Consider the following 22,928-nt stretch of genomic DNA (forward strand, 5'->3'; position numbering starts at 1 on the left):
CTGTTCATATGTTTCACCGGTACAGACTTCCCACTTAGGTCCATTCTGACTCCACATCTGTAATCTTTGCTTTCTGTAGTCTGTTCGGTACAGGAAGAACAAAATAGAGGGGGAACCCATTTTGTGCTAAAACAATCTTGGGAAAGACCCCACCAGTATTCTTGAATAAGAAAAATTAGAAAGCTAAGTATTTTTTTACTTGATCCATTTGTAAAACATAGTTATGGGGCAGTTGAAAAAAAGGAAATTGAGATTTTTTTTTAAATGCTACATTAAGAAGAAGAAATAAGAATAAACTCTTAGGTATGGAGAAACTCCAATATGAGTAATTCTGACATCTGTTAAATTGAATCACAGGGAAGGGAATCATAAATCCTTATATGAATTCCTATTGCTACAGATCATAGGAGGAGACTTAATAATATTGCCTTTGATTGCACACACGCGGAGAAAGTTTGAAAGTGGAACTATAGAACACACTGCATACTAAGATTTTGTGTCTATGAACATTAGACGGTACCTGTTAGAAACTCCAGTGAAGCCCTCCTGATGTTGTAGGTATGAGAGAGTGAAAAGCACAAGATATAAATTATATGAGTACATATTCCACAGAAAAATACCAAGCACACTTATTTGGCATTAAAGATCAAAGATATTGATGCATTTTATCACAGACAGTAAGAGATGGGGTTTTTTCTCTGTAAATAAGCTACCTGATTCGATTTTGTTCCCAGAGTTTGTTTTTAATTAGGCAAAGACACATTTAAAAATTTTTTTGTTTTCTAACCTTCAATAGCTCAGTTCAAAATGATTATGGAGTATCTATCTGCCTTCCCCTCTTCACATCTAATTTTAACAGCAAGTCAATCAGTTTTACACTTCAAATCAGAAGCCAGATGCTGAACTTCCTAACTAGTTGGCTATTACCCGGTGGGAGGAAAAAATCTGTTTGGTTCTTATTGACTTGAAGGATATAATTTTTTTCTTGTGGTTTTACATTCATTATTTTCAAAACACAGAAACCAGGCGTGGCTTTGCTGGAAAGAGCCCTCTTGTTGAAAAGAGCGCATATGCTGGAATCCTCATCTGACTTTACACAGCAGGAACCAGAGGGCCAATGCCCATCTTGGACAGTGATGGCCATGATTAAGCATGGTGGCAGCTGGCCAACAGTAATCATATGGTACAGCTCTGGTGCGTCAGTGTCTAATACAGTGTTCAAACAAAGAGCAGTATTTGCAGTTTATGAACCTTTATGGAAAATATAAAGTAGAAAAACCTCTAGGCATAAAATCTTATTAATATCTCCCCTTGAGATGAAGAGAGAAGAAAAATGGATGTAAGCTTGGATTCGCCATTCACATACGCTTAATGCATAAACACCCATGAGTAATTCTGTTGCAATTAATGTTTTGTGTTCTTTCTTTGCATCCTCTGCTTCCTTCCTAGAACACTTGAAGGATAAATTAGAAGAATATATGGCCCGATTTTCCAAAGTAAGGATCGTTCGCACCAAGAAAAGGGAAGGGCTCATCCGGACCCGACTCTTGGGGGCATCTATGGCAAGAGGAGAAGTCTTAACGTTCCTGGACTCCCACTGCGAGGTCAATGTGAACTGGCTGCCCCCTCTCCTTAGTGAGTACACATACTGACAGTGGCCTTCTGGGGACCAGCAAGGCCTGGGGAATTGACCTCCTTCAGAGGGAGTGTGTGATTTGCTTCTATTTAGTTTTCAACGAACAAAGTCTAGAGTTCTCTTCTACAATATTTTACAGTGAGAGCCTTGAATTCTACTTTAACCACTGCTGAGGACCAAGAAGTAACCAGAAAACTGCATGAAAATGGACATTTTAGATAACACCAACTGCAATCTCACTTAAGGTTCAAAAAAGTTTAGAGGTTTGTTTAGTTTAGATGTTCTGCTTTAGTGTAGTTACAGTCACAGAGTAAACACTGAAAGAAAAAGTATTCAAAAACACTACCTCTAACTACCGCAAGATTAAAATAAACACACACACACACACACACACACACACACACACACACACACACAGAGTTTAACAATTATTATAGAACTGTTAAGAACTGAGGAAAGAAAATTATTCCGCCCGAGAATACAGTTCAAGTGTAAGTGCCCTGACATTTTCTAGGATTTATAATGCCAGTTCCCATTTAAACTTCTGGCACTGGCCTAGAGCCCTAAATATATAATCCCCCAAGTTTACACAGGACCTTCTCAAACACTCAGAACTACTATCCAGATGATACATCTCAAATGCTCACCACATGGCTCAGAGTAGGGAGAGAAGCCTCTCTGTCACATCGCACTTAAACTATTAGAAACATGAACGAACTAAGAGTCATTCAAACTATGAATGGGGCTCAGTTCGAGCCCGACTATTTTGTGTTTTATTTCACAACGAAGTCAGATATAAAGTCCAGTAGTAGATAAGGGATAAATTGCCAACCTGAAAAAAAAAATGAGTTTCTAAAAAGTTCTTGGTGTGCACATAGTGTGCTCCTTCCTATTCTTCCAGATTTCACTAAATCAATTTTATTGTAAATATATCCCTGGCCTTGGAGCTAAAGCCAGTAAAAACTGCTTTACAATAGCTGCCTCAGAAAGAATGATTTGCTATTGACTACTGTGTAGGATTTCAGCTAGAAGCAGCAAATCTCCATTAGTAAAAAATGTGGAAGGGGGGAGGGGAATCAATTGAAAGTGTGTAGGATTTAAAACAGGAAATGACCAGCAACTAACACCCCACCACATCACCCGATCCACACACACGTACACAGATGACTGCCCAGCCATCGTGATCAACAGGAATGTTTCAGTGCTCCTATGGCCAGAGACTCCTCTGAGCTTTTAATTAAAAGTACCTTGTCCAAGGACATAGCAATTTAGAGTTTCATCAGCAACAGTGAGATTCCTACAAACTGAATTTGACCTATATGGTGCTGAATACTCAAGGAAGTCAGCAAAAGACCTAATTTATTTATGAACCAAAGCAATTCCTAAATGCCAATTATCAAGCCTCTGATTGTTCATATGAATCTAACAGGAAAAAAAAAGGAGAGAGAAAGTAGAGAGAAACCCACTTTTTCTCATTAAAGCATTTCATTTCCTGTAGGCCTGATGGATAAGAAATGATTCAAGCTCAGGATCACTATCTTTTTTTATTTTCCTCTATCAGTGTCTTGACACATCATCCAAAATGAAAAAAACAGGCGGAGCCACACAGTTTCTTGGTTCATTTTTCACTTTGGGATTATACCTGAATTTCAATTTCCCATTAAGAGTCTGTTTGTTTGATCCCTGGAAATTGAAATGTAGGCACAAGCCTTAGATGAAAAATTAGTCATGCTGCTTTCACCCTAAGCTAGAACAGCTGGATAAGAGCTGAAAGGAAATTTGAAGGGAAAGTTGACAGTTAATTTAACAGACTCATTCTCTTTGGGTCACCTTGGGACTCCTTGTTGGTCAAGAAACTTGTAAATCAACCTGATTCTGAATTTGATTGAAGAAAATCACTGAGACCTTAATACTAAAATACCTGCAGAGGTGATAGAAGAAATAGGTTGGACACAGCAACGTTGGTCTCCTCTGTCAAAGACATCTATGGGGAAACACCATTTAGATAAAGATTAAAACCCATTACAAGACTTACCTAGGTGAAGATGGATGCTTATAGGGCGCTTGGTGAAGAATAACTTGAAATAGTTTTGGGATCTCTCTACTAATTAGCAGAAATAATATTAAGTTGACCTCCAGGCTCCTGAGAGCCTCCTAGGGCCATGCTATTTACCTTGCCACATACCAGCATTCCATATTGCCCTAGCCTGTTTTATCTTCTTTCTACCACATTTATCACCTTCAAACATACTATCTAATTTAAATATTTAGTATGTATATTGATTGCCTTCGCTCCATTCCTAACGACAGAGATTTTTGTGGTTGTTATTCACTGTTATATTCCCAGAGCCTAGAAAAGTGACATGTAAATGGTTTCTACTCAATAAATAGTTGTTGAAGAGGAAGGGGGGGTGTGGAGGAAGGAAGGAAGGAAGGAAGGAAGGAAGGAAGGAAGGAAGGAGGAAGGAAGGAAGGATGTAGATCTGGAGGGGAGATCTTCCCCCAGATTCTGTGGTTGCCCCACCCTGCTTATTAGGGTCCTCAAAATAATAACACTGAAATAACCATTATTTCTAAAAGATATGTTTTTTAAGATATTTAAATGTATTTTATTCCACATGCCACATCACATAACCAGAAAGCAGATGTTCACACTTAAAAGTTCTGTCAGACATTTTGTTTGTTATAATAAATATTGATTGAGTGCATATTCTTGAGAAGAAAATACAGTTGGCCCTCAAACAACACAGGGGTTAGTGATGCCAACACCCTGTGCCATTGAAAATTCATGTGTAACTTTTGACTCCCCAAAAACTTAACGACCAGTAGCTAACTGTTGACCAGAAGCCTTACCAATAACATAAACAGTCAGCTGACACATAGTTTATGCGTTCTATGTATTATAGACAGTACTCTTACAATAAAGTAAGCTAGGGAATAAAATGTCAATAAGAAAATCATAAGGAGAAGAAAGTACATTTACAGCACTGTACTGTGTTGAAAAATATCTGTTTATAAGTGGAGCCACACTACTCAAACCTGTGTCCTTCAGTAGTCAACTGTACCCCACAGTTAGCTATTCTAGGTGAGCCAAAGTATGTAAATGCCAATTCCCTATGCTGTTAGTGTCTCACAATAACAGTATCTATATGGAAAAGGAGGGAGCTGGAACTAAAAAGATATTACATTTCTGCTACATAAGAAGCACCATGGAGAAGTGGGACGGACCACAGGTTTTAGGACTGGACTGGCAAGCAGGGGTTGCATCCTGGGTTTTCCTCTCAAAAGATGGGTGACCTTTGACAAGTTATTTAACTTCTCTGAGCTCGTATCCTCATATGTCAATTGAGAATGATAATGGCAGCCACCTTACAGGGTTGTCAGGAGGATTAGAAATAGCAAGAGTATAAATCACTTAGTAGTTGCTCAAGAATTTAATAGTAGCAGGAACAGAAACAGTAGTTATCAGGCCAGCTAATATATTTTTGGATATAATGAGAAAAGATAAACATGTATAGCTTAGATAAACAGAGTCTGTATCAAAGGACAATAGCAAAATAGAACTTGGCAAAATCTCTGGCAAGCCTGAGAGCGAAGAATTCTGTGTATGATTTGTCAGCATTTAAGGGGGGCAGGGGGAGCAGCCGTGGTGGCCATTATAAGATGAGATGCTAAAAATGAAAAAACAAACAAGAAAAAACATGAAGTTAAATATTTATATTTTGAAGCCTCCAGAAAGAAGGACAATATTTTCTCAGCAGGCTCCAGCTGTATGCTTGAAGGAACACAAATACTGTTTATACTCTACATATGTTGGATGCACTATAAAATGACAGATTGGGGACAGGTCAGAGCAAAAATGTGACAGAGGTAGAGCTAAATGGACTTCTGCAAGTCTCTCTGGGACATAACTTTCTTAAAGGAAAATACAACAACACTAATTTTACCTAATCACTGTCCCATCACGTTAAGTCTAGCCTTCAAACAGATTTCACAGAGTGCTCTAACAACGACAGAAACCAGGCTTCAAGCATCATCCCTGCATTAGGAAAGATCTGTAAGGCTTCTCTTTGCTGAAAAATGATAGATGACCTAGGCAGGCATGTCATTTCCTATTTTGTGCTTTCATTTTTCAGACCAAATTGCACTAAACCACAAAACCATCGTGTGCCCCATGATCGATGTCATTGACCACAATCACTTTGGGTATGAGGCACAAGCTGGGGATGCCATGCGAGGCGCCTTCGACTGGGAAATGTACTACAAAAGAATCCCCATTCCTCCAGAGCTCCAGAGGGCAGATCCCAGCGACCCTTTTGAGTGAGTAGCAGCTGAGGGAGGGGCCAAGGGAGAGAGGGCAGGTGACTCATTTCAGGCGTGTCAACTGGGGACCCATGAGGACAATTATCTCTAATAAAATGGGTGAAAACAGGTGGCAACAATATCCCTACCTCGGAGAAAAGTCAGACCTGCAAGTTGTAGAAAATTACAAGCTGCACTGATTACATGGATCACCCCCTTGTCAAACTTTGCTAAGCGTGAGAGAAAGTGTGCAGATGTGAGAATCAGGAAAACGCAGAGGTCACTGACAACATGTATTTTGCCTTGTAGATATTCTCCTAGATGTTCTCTTCTTATTTTCAGCTCTCTCTATTCTTTGTCCCCTAAGAATCATTTAAATTGACTATTTTACTTTACTTTTATTGGAAAATGATATAAAATACGAAAGAGTATTTAAGCCTCTGTTTACACCCCTGTTGGGACTTATGAGGGAAGGTGGTGCTTCTGAGTAGTTGCTCCCATAACTTAAACTTGGGGAATTCAATCCAAATGATACATCCAGAGTAAATAATCTTTGATAACCCTGCTATTAATTTAAGTTCTATAGAGGTAAGAATTGTCTATCATAACCATTATTATATAACCAATATAGCTAATAACCAATTGGTCTCTACAAAGTTAAATCGTTCTTTTTCTCAGTGTGAATATGAAAATTGTGCATGTCAAGACAAAGAAAAAAAATATACATAGCTTAGTTTGACAAACTCTCAGGACCATTAATGGTAAATGGTGAAATTTTTCCAAAAGTTACCCCAGAGATTTCCCAAGGCATACTATTATTTATTATTTACTCCTCATACTGTACCCTTTTGATCACATTCAAATTTTTATAAGTTTAAAACTATTATATACTTTTCTTAGGACAAGAAAAATGTCTGTGATTGAGGCTTTGCATACTTTCTAAGATTGTGTTTAAAATGCGTTAAAATCAGGGGCGCCTGGGTGGCTCAGTCAGTCGAGCATCCGACTTCAGCTCAGATCATGATCTCACAGTTCATGAGTTTGAGCCCATGAGTTCATGAGGTTTGGTACTGTAAGTGCAGATCCTACTTCAAATCCTCTCCCCCACCCCCCCACCCCGCCTCCTCTCTGCCCCTACCCCACTGGGATTTCTCTTAAAAATAGAAAAAAAAGATGCATTAAAATCAATATTGTCTTTTCATTAATCATATGAGCAGTAAAAGTGTGCAGTAGAGAAGCTCCCAAATATAAAAAAAACACTTCTGTAACACTTACCCTTTCAACAATAATAAATATGTGATAAACATCAAGAAAATGCTTCTTCCAATTCTAGTCTCTAGAAAGATAAACTCTCGGGAAAAGTTAAGGGGATTTCAGAAGACGTTAACCTGATAAAAAGGGAGAGATAAATGATTTCTTTTGTAATATGAAGCCCACTTATTAAGTATCCACAATTTCTTTTCTTTTAATTTTTTTAATGTTTATGTATTGAGAGAGAGAGACAGAGTGTGAGTGGGGGAGGGACAGAGAGAGAGGAAGACACAGAATGTGAAGCAGGCTCCAGGCTTTGAGCTGTCAGCATAGAGCCCGATGCCGGGCTTGAACTCATGAACCGTGAGATCATGACCTGAGCCGAAGTCGGACGCTTATCCAACTGAGCCACCCAGGGGCCCCAAGTATCCAGAATTTCTGTTGGCCTTTTCCTACTCTGAAATTGCTGGAGAGTTTTTGAGAAGAAATAATGAAGTCCTGTCGTTACTCTTCCAAATGCTTTGGCCAAGATTTCAAGGATATTCAAAGCTATTAGGGGCGCCTGGGTGGTTCAGTTGGTTAAGCGTCCAACTTCGGCTCAGGTCATGATCTCGCGGTCCGTGAGTTGGAGCCCCGCATTGGGCTCTGTGCTGACAGTTCAGAGCCTGGAGCCTGTTTCGGATTCTGTGTCTCCCTCTTTCTCTGCCCCTCCTCCACTCGCGCTCTGTCTCCCCCATCTCAAAAATAAATAAACATTAAAAAAAATTAAAAACTATTAGAAGAGGTCTTTAGTGATACAAGTGAAGGAGTTTCCAGTAAGCATTAGAAGTGGGTCCAACTGGAGAGATGTTTGTCAGACATCCCTGAAGTTAACCATCTGAAAGCCTTGGCAAAGGGGCTTATGGGGGGATTCAAAGCCAGGTTGGAGGTTGGGGGAGGATACAAAAGGACCCTAAATACAGTGGAACTTCCATTAGATGTCAGGTGACAGGAGAATAGCCACAGTCCGATTGCTACCATCTGAGGCTGCCATGTTTTCAGGGCTAGAATTCACCCATGATGGTTTTCTAAATACTCTATTGTGACTGGCTATGATAGCTTCCTACTTTACTTCTGCTGCAATAGCTGAGTGGGGCTCCTGTTCTTGGCAGAAATTGGTTCAAAATGCTATCAAGGGAATCTCCAATGGTGAAAATTATGAAAGTACTTTCTCAGTCCCTGCAGTGGCAGTCAAAATTATCAACAGGCAGACCCTGGCTGTGGATGTCACCACATCAGGCGCCTTGCTTAACCCCAGATCGTGCAGAATTGGTAACTTTTAGAATTAAATTACCTCTTGCTCCTGTCACCTACTTTGGTGGTTCCTGTCCATCAAAAATCGCTTTTGTCTCTTGAACACTACTGCTTTTCTGGCTTTTGAGTCCCTTTGATTCCTAGGAATGTGGACACTTTAGCCTTTTGTAATAAATGTAGCTTCCAAGAGATGTCCACTTTGATCTTAAAAATTGCATTTGCCTTCCTGATAATAAAAGAACAGTTACCCAAACAGCTATGAGCAGTGTATCAGTAATTCCATTATCTCCGCAGTCACCTGAATGTGCTCATAAACAGAAAAACATGCTTTAGGCTAAAATTTGCTTCTCTAGATGTAAAGCTTTAAGATACACAGAGTGAATGCAATCTATCTAAATATCTCTCTCATGGACTTTTGTATTTCGAGTGGCTCCTATAAGGGCTGTGTGATTTTCTGTGGAAGGTGGGGAGAGGAGGCTACAAAACAAGAAGAAAGGAACTGAAGAGGAATATGTAAATGCATTGCCCACCCCAGGACTCTTCATACAATATATATGCAAACTTTATCTTTCCATAACAAGTCTATCAAATGTCCTAAGTGGCAAGACCTCCATTCTTACATTTATTGCATTATTTGAGTTTTTAGCAACTAACTATTGACTACAATAGTGTTCTTTTTTTAATTTGCAAATCCTGGGGCACCTGGGTGGCTCAGTCAGTTGAGTGTCCATCTTTGGCTCTGGTCATGATCTCACAGTTACTGAGTTCTAACCCTGCATCAGGCTTTGTGCGGACAGCCTGCTTTGGATTCTGTGTCTCCTCTCTCTCTGCCCCTTGCCCCCCCCCCAAAATAAATAAACATTAATCCGCAAATCCTGTGAAATTAGTGGGGCATGAGCAGTAATTATTAATGAATTGAAGAAGCAGGCTCTGCGCTGAGCACAGAGAGCCTGACTCAGGGCTTGAACTCATGACTCATGTACTGTGCGATCATGACCTGAGCCGAAGTCAGATGCTTTAACCAATGGAGCCACCCAGGCACCCTTTACCACCCATATATGCCACTAATTTCCAAAATTGGAAAAGAAAAAAAAAAGGATCTGCACTGGGTATGGTGGTGGCTAACTTTACAGGCTACAAATGCTCATTTATTCTCTCAGAAACCCCTATGTCCACAGACACATCAGTTTGAATTCAGTGACTCCTCATCTAGGCCTGTTATCTAGCTTAGAAATATGCCAGAGCATGAATAGCAATGCCCTTTGAGGGGTGTGAGTGCAGCTGATACCTAGCCAGACCTCAGAAGTCCATGGATCCAGGCTTGGGCTGACCAGCCAGGAGGAAGGGGGGTTCTTTCTCCTTGGTGGGCACAAAAGCTTTCTTCATTAATGCGAAAAAGAGAACACATTGAGAATAAAGTTACTTGATGCCTGGAATAAGCAACTAGCTTTTCTCAGATCTTACTGATTGCATTAATTGACATTTAAAATTTTAACATCCCACTTGGGTAAATTCCGCTGGGGATTCAGCTGCACCTCGGCTTACTCAGAATTTGAAAGTAAAGATAGTCTCTTTTACTCAAAACTTTTTCCACGTGGGTTTTGACCCAATACTGGTCACTCCGAATTTAATCAGAATTAGTAAGGAATAAAACTGACTCCCCATGGAAAATGAGACTGGGCAAACCATGAATTTACTATAGGATGTAAAGAAAGAAAATTCACTTTAAAGTAAAGGTCTTCTCCACTTTCACCTCTTGAGTTGAATCGGGTATTGCTCATCTTGCCTTGTTTTCTGTCCTGTCCCAATGGGGCCACCTTTAACCCTGGACCATTGGTTTGGCAGGGTGGGAGAATTTTTTTTCATACTCTACTTCTCAAGCTAAGTTAAGAATATTGCTGTGATCTCTAAGTAATTGCTTCCAAACTTTTCCTCTTTTCCTCAAAAAATCAAACTGATGCATACACACTACCATAGTATTAGCTGCCTTAAGCCTCAACTTGCAACCAGATAATTCTCTATACTGAGGTTTTAAAGTTGTCACCTCAAACTTTTGAGGGGATTAGGTTGCAAAATACATTCATCAGTTGAGTCTAGTGATGAGTTCCAGGAGAGTGAAATAAGGCTTTAGCTCTCTGAAACCTCAACCACAAATCTCGCCTGAACTTCACATTATTCCAGAATCCAACCAATCTAACCAAATAACCTATCTCATTAAGTCTATGGAATATGTAATACAAAACCTAACATTTATCTAGCATTTCAACACTATGTAAAACACTTCACTACATTACCTGATTGACCCCTTGTAATAATCCTTGGCACAGGAAAAAAGAGCTATTGTTATTTTTCCAATTTTGCAAATAAAGAGAGAATGAAAAAAATATTAACTAACTAATAAGAGTCACATCAGGACTTCAATCAGCATCTTCATTCATTCATTCAGATTTCGAATTTTAGGTTTAATCAGTCTCTTAGGATTCAAAGCAATGCTTTCTTTCATTCATTCAGACTTTAAATCCTAGAGTTAATCAATACTTTTCCTCTCCTTTGAAGAGAAACTTAGGCACCCATTAAGTAAAATAGTTTTATCAATTAACATCTCATAGTGAGCGTTTAATGAGAGCAAAAAAGGAAACAGATTGCCTCATTCCCTGTACTGTGTTCTTATCGGCAGACCAAACTAGAGCTGATAGGTTGAAAATGTCAGCTTTCAGTTTCTTCCTAATGAAGGGAAATGTCAACAATGCCAGCTTCTGGTCTGTTTATAACAAGATCTAATTCAATATTTGACAACTGCAAAAGGACAAAATGTTTAGGGAAAAATACTGTCAAATTCCTAAATGGTGTCTTAAACACAGAGGGTGAGAATAAAGGAGCAGAAATAGCTCAAGGGTCTTAAAAACTAATTAAAACATTGAATAAAATCAATCTTCCTCAAAAGCCCAGAATGAAACCCCACTGAAGATTTTTTTTTAAGTGAAGTAAAATGCTGTAACATAATAGAGATGTTCAGTAGCAAGCTTGTTAATTACTCATCCCTCCCCTCTAATAAAGACCCTTCCCCATAGCTGCTTCTCTGGGCTCTTTGGCCACCATAGTCCTGGGTCTCTGGGGGAATCACAATCTGATAAACCATTCTCACCAAAGGATCATGAGAATACCTCTCCCTTGTCAGATCTGCTCACCAGAGAATGACTTTCTCTCCTCCCTCTCCAGTGGGAATGATCTTTACCTCAGGAAGATGTTCGCTTATTGCTTCTTTTTTCAGCATCCAGCAAATTAATTCCTGAATTAACAGTCACTGCCGTTACTCTACTGGTACGGCCCTGCTCTTCTTTCCTTTGCCCTGCTCTCCAGCTCTCAGGGTTTCTGAGGTGGTTCTGGCTTCTAGATGCCCTTTTTCTGGTTTCTGACCATGAGTTTGGACTTTTGAAACTTTTATTTCTGCCACCACTACCAGGAAACATCTTTGAATCACAGGAGACCTGGTGGGTTATACTATTTAGAAAGGAGTTGAAACCTCGTCCTCTATTCTGAAATGGATTTTTATCCCTGTATACCAGTCACTCAAGACCATGTCCCTGTGGAACACCATGCTCTTCTCCACCCAAACCTTACCATGACTTTTGTCCTAACCAGCTCCCATTCTTTTTCTATGGTAACATCTCCTCTTGAACCTTGGACCTCCAACTCTGATTCCTGGCCTTGCTTCGTTACTGTCAGACTAGTCAGCCCCTTCATAGCCAGACTTGAGAATGAATTTTCATCTCCAGCACTCCTGGGCAGAATCAGCCAATGACGTCTAAACCTCCAGTGCCATCCAATGGTTATCAATAAACCTGGTTTACTGGTTATCAAACAAACCACTTAAGACTCAGCAATGGCTTCCTATGTATCAAAGAATTGTGGAACTCACAATGGGTTGATGACTTTTTCTTGTCTATTTACCTATGCCTTCAACCATTAACTATTTTGCTATGCTTCCAAATGGGTGTCCTGAGACCATTTTTTCTGTCTCATGTGTGATGACTGTTTTTGGTGTCCTTCTCCCCCGATCCCCACCAAGATGTGAGTTGACCACCTACATTTACTTCTCATCTAGATTATGTTAGGGGTTCTGTGCTCTGTGACGTAATCCCTCTGTCCAGATCTCCTATTGGTGGGCCCTCAGCCTTCTTTCACCAAAGTTCTACCAGCATTTATCTGAGGAGAAAACCTCCAGGAATCTGTGAAAGTATTGTCACAGTCCCCTTCCTAGTACCCAAGTTTCAGCAACGTTTACTCTAGCCATGACAACATCACACCAGAATGTGGCAGAATTTAACAGAACTCTCTGCCATCACCTGACTCTCCCCTTCTCTCCTGGAGGACAGGAATACAGACCCATGGCCCCCACACAGTCAGCTTTGTTTTCTTACTTGAGGCTTTCCAGTTAAAATGCCTATTCCAGGGATACCTGGGTGGCTCAGTCAGTTGAGCACCCAACTTCAGCTCAGGTCATGATCTCACTGTTGATGAGCTCGAGCCCCATGTTAGGCTTGGCACTGACCATGCAAAGCCTGCTTGAAATTCTTTCTCTCTCTCTCCCTTCTCTCTGCCCTTCCCCCACTTGTGCTTTCTCTCTCTCAAATAAATAAACTTTTAAAAAATTATTTAAAAATGAAAATAAATAAAATACCTGCTCTAGCTCTGCTTTCTTCTTCGCTTCCCTCATCCAGGCCACCACTCCTTTCTCCCCTCTAATTATTGCTAATATTGATACTAGAATGGAAACTCCATGAAGGCAGGGAGGACTATCTTATTCAATTTATTCAGCACTGCATCACCTAGTCCCTGTCCACAGTGGGCACTCAATAAATATTCGTTGAATTGATGGAATAAATATTAAGTTCAGGAGAACAAATGGTCTGACAAGGCTGAGTGTAGTTGAAGAAGAGGTGAGTGACACTTTTTCAGAAAAGGATACCAGCGGAGCAAATGTCATGGCACAGTGCTTGCTAAGTCACAATATTTGTAGGGCTTCCCCATAGAGACTTATTTGAATACAATAGAAATTCTGATAGGGGAGTAGCAGAAAATAAAGAAAAATAAATTCTGGTCGAAACCAAACTTCAAGAGGCATTTGTTCTGCACGTAGAAAAAAAGAGAGTTGGTAAAGAAATGTTTAGGAAAAGCTATCTGGTAGCAGAAGGCCTTCCTGGAATAATTTATACTGTAAATGAAAGCGTCATTTTTAAAACCACAGTCCAGAAGACAGCAACATCTTTAACAAAGAGACAAGCTCTCAATAAAGTAATGTGATAGGGGCGCCTGGGTGGCTCAGTCGGTTAAGTGTCCGACTTGAGCTCAGGTCATGATCTCATGGCTTGTGGGTTCGAGCCCCGCGTGGGGCTCTGTGCTGACAGCTCAGAGCCTGGATTCTCTCTCTCTCCCTGCCCCTCCCCCACTCGTGTTCTGTCTCTCTCTCTTAAAAAAAATAAACATAAAAAAAAAATTAAAGTAATGTCCTTGATCTTTCAATTCTATTTCTAACTAACACTAAGATGCTATAAAAACCCCAGGCTCTCTAGATTCTAGGCAATAACTAGGGCCTGATGGAAGCAGTGCACTGTGAGGAGACGCTCAAAAGGCCATGCTGGAGCTCAGGACTGGAGGAGTCAGTAGACTTGGTGAAGATTATAGTCTTAGAACTGGAGAGTAGATAAGCATAACAAGCCTGGACAACGTGTACAGATCTGAAAGTCTAGGTAAGAAAATGAGCCCTTACGTGTGGTATTCAGAGGAAGCCCTGAAGGCTTACATTGAAAGAAATGATAGGGGTGCCTGGGTGGCTCAGTCATTTAAGCCTCAGACTCTTGATTTCAGCTCAATGATCTCACATTGAGATCAAGCCCTGCATCAAGCTCCGCAATGGGCACGGAGCCTGCTTAAGATTATCTCTCTCGCTACCCCTCCCCTGCTCTTGCGTAGACGGGCACACACAGTCTCTCTCAAAGACAAAACAAAACAAAAACAAAAACGAAAAAAGAAATGATGAAAACTGGAGGCTAGATCCAGTTTTCCAGTTTACATATATATAAATTTTGTTTGTTAAGATCACTTCAAATTATTTGTCAAAGAAAGTGGATACATATGGATCACAGTAGCAAAAAAGAGACAAAGCCTAGCTTTGACTCTCTGCAGACATCTTCTTGGGTGGGTACTCTGTTCCAGATCACGTGGGGCAGGAGGTGAACATCTCAGTCTGATCAGGTTTCTATAACAAAATAACATGGGGCGCCTGTGTGGCTCAGTCGGTTAAGCGTCCGACTTCAGCTCAGGTCACTATCTCGCGGTCCGCGAGTTCGAGCCCCGCATCGGGCTCTGGGCTGTTGGCTCAGAGCCTGGAGCCTGCTTCCGATTCTGTGTCTCCCTCTCTCTCTGCCCCTCCCCCGTTCATGCTCTGTCTCTCCCTGTCTCAAAAATAAATAAACGTTAAAAAAAAATTAACATACTTTGGGTGGTTTATAAACAAGAGAAATTTAATTCTCACAGCTCTAGAGACTAGGAAGTTCAAGACCAAGGCACTAGCAGATTTGGTGGTGGTGAGACCCCACTTCCAGGTTCATAGACAGCTGTCTTCTTGCTGTGTCCCCACCCAGCAGAGGGGCAAGGGAGCTCTCTGGTGCCTGTTTCATAAGCGCACTAATCCCTTTCCTGAGGGCTTCATCCTCATGATCTAATCACTTCCCAAAGGCCTTACTTGTAAATGGCATCACATTGGGGATGGGTTTCATATGAATTCAGGGGGAGGGGACGCAAACATTCAGTCCATGGCGGTGAGCGTGTGCTCAGAATGTGTCGTATATACAACGGAAAAGATTCAGAAACGAGGCAATTCCTATCTCAATCTTCTAACGTAAAGCAAAAATAAAAAGAAATAAAATGAAAATGAAAAATAGCAATGCATACATTCCCCTTGAGTATAGAGACGAGTAATATTAGAAAAGTAATATACTTTCATTAGCTTACCTCTAACTGAAGTAATTGGTCTTTGTTGTTTGCTGTTCCAGTTTTCTATTTGTTGTCCGGGGGCAGCACCTGCAGCGAGGCCACACTCAGAGAGGCACTGATTTTAGTCAAGACTATCGTTCCTCCGTTCAAGGAAATAATCAAGCAATGGTCAGAATGCCAAACGGCAGGGATAAGATCTTTTTGGGTTTTTTGGTCTAATAGTTCTTGGGTAGATCCATCTGGAAATATGTTAAGGAGAAGAGAATGTCCCTTTTTGTTTCTCAGAGAGCCAGCAGAAATTGGGAAAAAAATGAACTTTTGAGAAAGGGAGATTATATGGCATAACTCACTGGAGAGGCTAAGTCCCAGGCCATCTGTTCAGGAAGGAAATCCTCATTCTGGCTGGGCAGTGGTGACCTAGAGTCTCCAAGCTACAGTTTCTGACCCAAAAGTGACCAGGAGACACCTTCCAGTTATGAAATTCTATAGCAACACCCAGCTGTCTGTTGTTTCCATTTCTTCCTCCCACATTTTGGCTTGTTCTTCCATCAGTAGGACCTAGAAAGGAAGAGAAAGAGAGAACTTGGCCTAGATCCTGCTTATGGAATCAGCTGAGCCAGAGCAGGGGAGCAGAAGATTCACAAGGCCAGAGAGCTCTCCAGGCTGCACTAGACTGCAAGGAAAACTTATCCCGAGTTTCCAGAAGTGGTACATGAAGGAAGAAATTGAGTAAAGAAGGGTCAGTTAGAAGTATAAATGAGACAAAAAAAAAAAAAAAAAAAAAAAAAGAATTACATCATTAGCCAGAAAAGAGGAAGCAGGCCTGAATGACATGTAACCCAAGGCAAACTGGGGCAAGGCTGCGTGTGACCAGCAAGAGAGAACTGGGGTCCGCACTTCGGTAAGGCCAATGTGGGAGCAGGCAATATACATCCTGTCCCTCTCCAACTCCACAAGTTTAGAAGCTAGAGAAGAAAACACATGTGCCAACTATTTTTCATTTGTTTACCACTGCTCCAAGAATTAAATTTGAACGTTTTACACTAATAGAAATCACCGTATGGACAATAATTCTGGCATATAGAACAGATTTCAAACACACAGTCACACCCCAAATGCACGAATGTGTAACCTTCATCCCTGTAACTGAACCTAACAGAGCTGCGGACCCCTGCTTTCATGAGAGCGAGCAGGTTTGCTCCTGATGCATGCAGGGCCCAGGGCAAGAGTGCAAATGAAGGCCCAGCTGGCTTCTGTCTAAACATTTAGAAGTTATAAATCAAACTAGCACACTACTGAATTTTGTTCTATCCTACTACCTTGATAAATATACCCACAAATCAATCCGGAGGGCCAGGTGTGCATGTAGAATTCCTCCCAGAAGTTCTACAGGTTGCTGTGGCTGTGTACAGCAATACAGCGACCCGTGGCTAACCTCTTTTTCTTGTTCCACCAGCACTTTGACAGCCTGTGGGCACGTACAGGTTGAAGCCCACAGGTCCTATTCCATCCACAAAAATAACCATCCTTTGGGCACCCCTCAGCGTAAGGTATAAACCCTAAGCCAAAAAAGGGAATCAAAAAAGAGGATGTCACAAGCCTTAGAAGCAGGCTCAGAACCATTTGCGTGGGGAACAATGCAAACTCCAGTACATGATTTATAAGAGGTGTGCAGGGGTGCATGTCTTAGCCCCAACGGTGGCTCTTCCCATGGGGAGGGAGGGGGACATCCAAAGTTGATCAGAGCATCGACTGTCTTTCCTGGGTCTGAGGTCGCTAGATAGCAGTGAGCCCTTGATCTCACCAAGATGATGTCTTCTGATCCAGAACTTGGTCTATGACAGGTGAGTGCCCAATCAGTTCTCAATTCAGACACAGTCCATTCAAAAATCAAATTCCCTATCAGGACTGTTTTCCTTTCCAAATTGCTCAGCTCAAAATTTCTTCTCCTCACCTCTCCTCTGGGACTGCATCTTGGTACTAGGGAGATTCATGGTAGGGGATATCTAAAGTTTTATCGTATTTTGCTAGCTTCTGCCGGATTCAGATTGAATGTAGGAGATCTTTAAAAAGAGGCTTTTGTCCTCACTAGAAACCTTCCTATGGTGTCCACAACTGTCACATCACTGTCACGTCTCTGTCTTGTCTTTTGGCATGAGATGGCTACCCTCCCTTTGACTCAGCTTTATCTAAGTTCCAAGTTCTTGCTAAGTACTGGTCCTGGAGACCCAGTTGCATGCTCTAACTAATCCCTAGCTTTGGTCTGTTTGGCCCCAAACCTCAGAGATGAGTCCCTTTCCTACATTGTGTATATTCTACCTGGGCCTCTAGATTTCAATTCTCATCTACGTACCACTTGTCCCATTTCCCAGACATGCGAGAACATCTGGCTGTCCTCTACACATGTTCAGGTTATGGGGACCTGAAAGTCCCAATCTCATGACCCCAGTCTAACTAACCACATCATACCACCCAGTCACGCTAATAAGCTGCCTCACGTTGGCCCAGGCCCCTCTTCTAGTTTCTGGTAGCCTCCTGCATTCCTTGGCTTACAGATGCATCAGGCCAACCCTCCATCTTCACATGGTGTTCTCCTATGTGTCCTCACAACGTTTTCCTCTCCAAACATATTAGACGAAGCCTAGGGGAGAAAAGTTACAAAATAAGAGAGCTGAATGCAAGATATTCACCATCCATCTGAATGCATTGGAGAAGCAGAGAACTGGTGGGGAGAAGGAGAGAAACAGGGCTCAGTCCACAAGAAGGTCAGCAAAGGGCACGTCCACCTGTCTGGCTGGCTGTGTCCTTACCACCTCACACAGTGCCTGCTGATAGTACGTGCTAAATGAGTATTTGTTGGGTAAAGAAACAAGTAGAAAGTCCATAGTTGCAAGGATACCCTGTGCCCATCTGTCCTTCACCCACCTCTGGGGACCTCACTGCAACTCAAGACAGCTCTGCTGTCTACTTTTTAGCCAGCACAATGGCAAAAGAAGTTAAAATATTTATTAGACAGTAAATGGAGATGCAGGGGCTGGGGTCCTCACTAGGGAGATTTTTCTTGCCTCTAGAATGACATTTAAGTGAATTTTTATACACAAATGAATAAATTGTGACTATCTAGTAAACATAACTGAGTAATTGCTAGCTTGTCTTTTCAGAGACTAGTAATAGATATATCCTTTAACAGATTTCTTACTTGCTTACACACTTTTAGCCTTTGCTTCTTGAGAACCAAAATTTTAATCAGGCACACCCTGAAAACTATCCCCTGGCTTCTCTGACATAGAATTCATCTTGGTCTGATGAATATTTCCTTCCAGTTTTATTTAAGAAATTCCCTAGAAGTTATGGATATCTAATCAAAATCTGAGAAACTAAATTAAACCAATTCTGTAAACTGTGCTGAGTCTAAGAAATTAACTTTGTGGGGCTGAAATAACTCTTTGAAAGACACTTGCTCCAGTAAATATATGTATGTCTAGCTCTTACATACATTCAAATAAATTTTCTCAATTGAGGTAGCATCAAGAGCCCAGATAATTTCACCTTAACTAACAATACAGTGCATTAAATATAGCGACAAAAAATGCATGAAGGCTAATACGTATACTAAAATAGTGAAAAGAGAATTTTATCTGAAGATCCTCTTTTGGTTTATATTTTCAAGCGCAAAATACAATGGGATTCTTATATAACCATGGCTGAATTTTCCTACCTGAGAAAATGTATCAGAATGACTGGCAGCAAAAAGACAACCCATAGATCAAATCTTTAGAAACACCCTATCTTTTCAATTTGGAATTATTGTAGAAATCTAACCCAGAATGAGACTCCTGTTGCTGTAATGCTAACGGGAGCCTAAAATAGACAAAACTGCAGTTGGCACAGGTTATTGTTTGTGTTGTACTGCCACCTCCTGGAAAGAAAGGTAAATTGTTTTAAGAGACAGCATTGAGAAAAGGTCAAAATCCTGGGCTTTGCAAAGGAGGTTTTGACTCTTAAGTAATGCACCCTGCAAATGAAGACAAATAACCTCCAGGCCAATGTTCAAAGTGTCCCAAGTTGAAAAAAGACGTAATAAATCTCGATTGTAAAATCATCAGGTAGCCACACTGTGGCATTATTTACAGGTGTGTTAATAGAGTGGCAAAATCTTTCTGATTATCTCCTCTCACAGAGCTCTCCTGAAAGAACAGGAGGACAGAGAAAAGGTAGATCCCGGAGATAAATGGCTGGCAGGAAAGGTGGAAAACAGGATTGGGAATCAAAAGGCTTGAGTTCATTGATTTGTCTTGTGAATAACAAGAGGTTATGCAAGCCCCAGGGGGTGCAGTTAGTACACTTTGATCTAGAACTCCAGCATGGTAAGAGAAAATAGATGCCTTGTCTCTGCACTCTGCTGATGAAGACAGAGACATAAACACCTACCAACATGATGATTCATCCTAAAGTGGGTACTTGTGCAAACTACTTGGAGTTAATCCAAGTAAATCCAAGTAAATCCTTGGCCAAGAAAATCCGAGTGAGTAGAGCTCTGGGAGGCACCTTGAAAGATCAGCACCCAGAGAGGAAGGTGGTGGGAGAGAGTTCTGGAAAGCAAGGAGAACAAAGGACTTCTTGGGAAATGACACTGCAAAAAGCACTAGGGAGAAACGGATGGGAAACAGGAGGGGAGGGCTCTGGTCAGTCGTGAAGGGCCAAGGGGAGCCATCACAGGCTTTAAGCATGGCCAGACCCCAGGTTGGTCACTCCCTTAATTTGTATTCTTGGAAAATTACTTCTTTGGACCTGCTCGATAAAACACGACAGTATTGACCTTGATGGTTGCTGCAGTCCTATAGCCATTGCACTGAGGTGCAATTCTGAACACAAAAAAAGTCTAAAGTGAGATGAGGTTGTCTTTCAAAAAACTTTTCACCTCTGAGTGAGTATATACATATCAGAGGAAATGTTAATATACCCCATCTCCCCAACCTTAGAACCCACAAGAAAAACCCAAGCAAAGATTTAAAAAATTACATATCACCTTTACAAAAATGCCTTTTGTCATTTGTTGAGCCAGTTAATGCCCTAGACATTTAGCTTTTTTAAGGTTTATTTATTTATTTCGAGGGAAAGAGAATACAAGCGGGGAAGAGGCAGAGAGAGAGAATCCCAAGCTGACTCTGAGCTGCCAGCGCAGAGCCCAACATGGGGTTCCATCTCACAAACCATGAGATCGCGACCTGAGCTGATATCAAGAGTCGATGCTTAACCAAGTGAGCCACCCAGGCACCCTGATGTTTAGCTTTTGTTGACTTTAGTCCTCACAATGATCTTTTCGCTAAAACTTATTATCTGCATTTCACTGAGGAGAAAATGGCGGCTCAGGGAAGTTGAGTAACTTGCTCAAGGTCACCACTTACTTAAGTGGCAGCAGTGAGATGTGCATCTAGATCTGTCTGACACCACTCCACCACAGCAGTGCGGCTCTCAGATGCCTATTTACCTGTAATACAAAATCAGATGTTTCAAAGAACAAAGTGGGAATTGTGGGAAGTTAATTACTTACTCCCAGGTCTTCAACAAGATGAAACTGGGATTTTCAACAGACATAGAGTGAAGTTCCACCAATGTGCATTTCCTCTATCGCTAGCTGGCTAAAATATTTTAAGTTGGACCATCCTAATGCTTTTGAGACTCTAAAGGGCTTTCTAGTTTAACGTTTTTTACTATCTCTACCAGTAACAAACTCTGATTTAAAGGTCTGTATCTGTGATAAAGCTTAAATTACCACCATTCTCTAAGCTGCAAAGAAGTGTAACTATACAGGTTCAAAAACGCCTCTCCCAAGAGTCTACATTTGCTGAGCAGAACTAACCTTGGGCCAGTCCACAGGAAGCTGGCTTCCTCAGTCAGTGCATAACTCAGGCCCAGGATTGGACAAGTACCCCTCCCTGACATACTTCCATCCTATCAGTTCTGTTGGTTAGAGTGGAACTTTGGGCCTTGTTTCCATGGAAACAATACCTTATTACATGGGGTGCCTGTGTGGCTCAGTCAGTTAAGCATCTGACTCTTGATTTCAGCTCGGGTCATGATCTCAAGGTTCGTGGGATCAAAGCCAGCATCAGGCTTTACGGTGACAGCACAGAGCCTGCTTGGGAGTCTCTCTCTCCCTTTCTCTCTGTCCCTCCCCTGCTCTTTCTCTCGCTCTCAAAATAAATAAACTTAAAAAATAAAATAAAATAAATTGAAACCATACCTTCAAGGAGACAGGATAAGATCAGCCTTAGCTGGAATGTTAAGGAAGTACTTCCTCCTCCTTATTCCCCTCCCACATCCTACTTCTTCATTCCCACACCTACCAAATAACCACTTATACTTTGGCTGATGAAACCCCAAATGTTCCGTGAAGAACCCAGCCTGTGCCACTCATCTATTACTTCAGTATGAGGTCATCTTTCTCCTCGTCCATGAAAATTTCCATTCCTTTAATAAGATAACACTAAACAGGGTGTTTGATGTTACATTTTTTTTTTGTTTAAATTAATTCAGACTAAAATATGCATCTCTAAAGGAACCTTTTACTTTCTAGAACGTGGATGCTTAGTCAGCCAAACGAATCTTTCTGAGCACATCTGGAGGCATAGAGAGGATATGCATGTTTCCATAGGTATTTTCTCAAGGATGCCAATGTGTTTTTTTCAGATACTGCCAAAGGAAATGCCATAAAGTTATTCCAAATAATATTCAAAATACAATTGATATTATTAATAATGGTGCCTTACATTTGTCTGGCATTTACAGGTTACAAAGTAATTTCATGTGTATTATAATATCCACTTTACACAAGAGGAAACAGGTAACTAATGTCCTGCTCGAAGTCACATGGTCAACAAGATATTGAAACAGAAGCAAAATCAAGAACTTGTAATTCTAAGCTTTTTTTCATTCATCAGAAATGCTATTTAACAAATGTTCTAAAGGGAAAGCAGGAGAATCTGATGTGAAATGTGTCACTCAAAACCAGGAAAAGAGGAAAATGGGCTGCACCCAAAGTCACCTTCTAACCATCTTGGCATCCTGTGTGCTTAGTTCAGGACCTTTCTATTCCAAGTAAGCAAAACTCAGCTCAGGCCAGCCTCAGTAGAAAGGGGACTCCATGGACTCACATAACCCAGTTGTAGGAAGGACAAGGACCTCGCTTCTACAATGGCTGGACCTGGGCCTTAAACACCATCTGGACTCACTTCTGTCTCTGGTCTCAGCTTCTCTCATCTGTGTGGCTCCATTTTCCCAGGCCACCAGACAGCAGAGAAAGGTGGCCATAGATAGTATTTGTCTCACCACCTTACAAAAGACTTGACTCGTCCTAGACTGAATCATGGTTGCTCTGCCCCAATCATTGCCGCCAGGGTGGATTGGCAGCCCCATAGAGCCACATGTGTGTATGTATGTATGTGTG

At 41.2% G+C, this 22,928-nt stretch overlaps 1 protein-coding gene and 1 long non-coding RNA gene across 8 annotated transcripts in view; one reads left to right on the forward strand and one right to left on the reverse strand.

The window, feature by feature from the left end:
- GALNTL6 (polypeptide N-acetylgalactosaminyltransferase like 6) overlaps positions 1–22,928 on the forward strand; it is a 1,203,008-nt gene that overhangs the window by 977,570 nt on the left and 202,510 nt on the right. The window contains exons 7-8 of the mRNA XM_078445606.2: positions 1,450–1,635; positions 5,773–5,956. Of these exons, the coding sequence (XP_078301732.2) occupies positions 1,450–1,635; positions 5,773–5,956 (370 nt within the window). The remainder of the gene's footprint in view (positions 1–1,449; positions 1,636–5,772; positions 5,957–22,928) is intronic.
- On the reverse strand, positions 696–21,931 carry LOC132691921 (uncharacterized). Of its 7 annotated transcripts, none has more exons than XR_014137625.1 (8): positions 21,726–21,931; positions 20,887–20,969; positions 18,032–18,119; positions 15,829–16,036; positions 15,497–15,565; positions 4,823–5,004; positions 3,558–3,620; positions 696–1,251 (listed from the first exon to the last, which is right to left on the reverse strand). It is a non-coding gene; the product is annotated as an uncharacterized LOC132691921 (long non-coding RNA). The 7 variants fall into 7 exon arrangements; XR_009616078.3 differs by lacking the exon at positions 21,726–21,931 and adding an exon at positions 21,342–21,619; XR_014137623.1 differs by lacking the exons at positions 18,032–18,119; positions 21,726–21,931 and adding an exon at positions 21,342–21,618.

The sequence above is a fragment of the Panthera onca genome, chromosome B1, assembly GCF_046562875.1.
Source record: "Panthera onca isolate mPanOnc1 chromosome B1, mPanOnc1 haplotype 2, whole genome shotgun sequence".
NCBI classification, from domain to species: Eukaryota; Metazoa; Chordata; class Mammalia; order Carnivora; family Felidae; genus Panthera; species Panthera onca.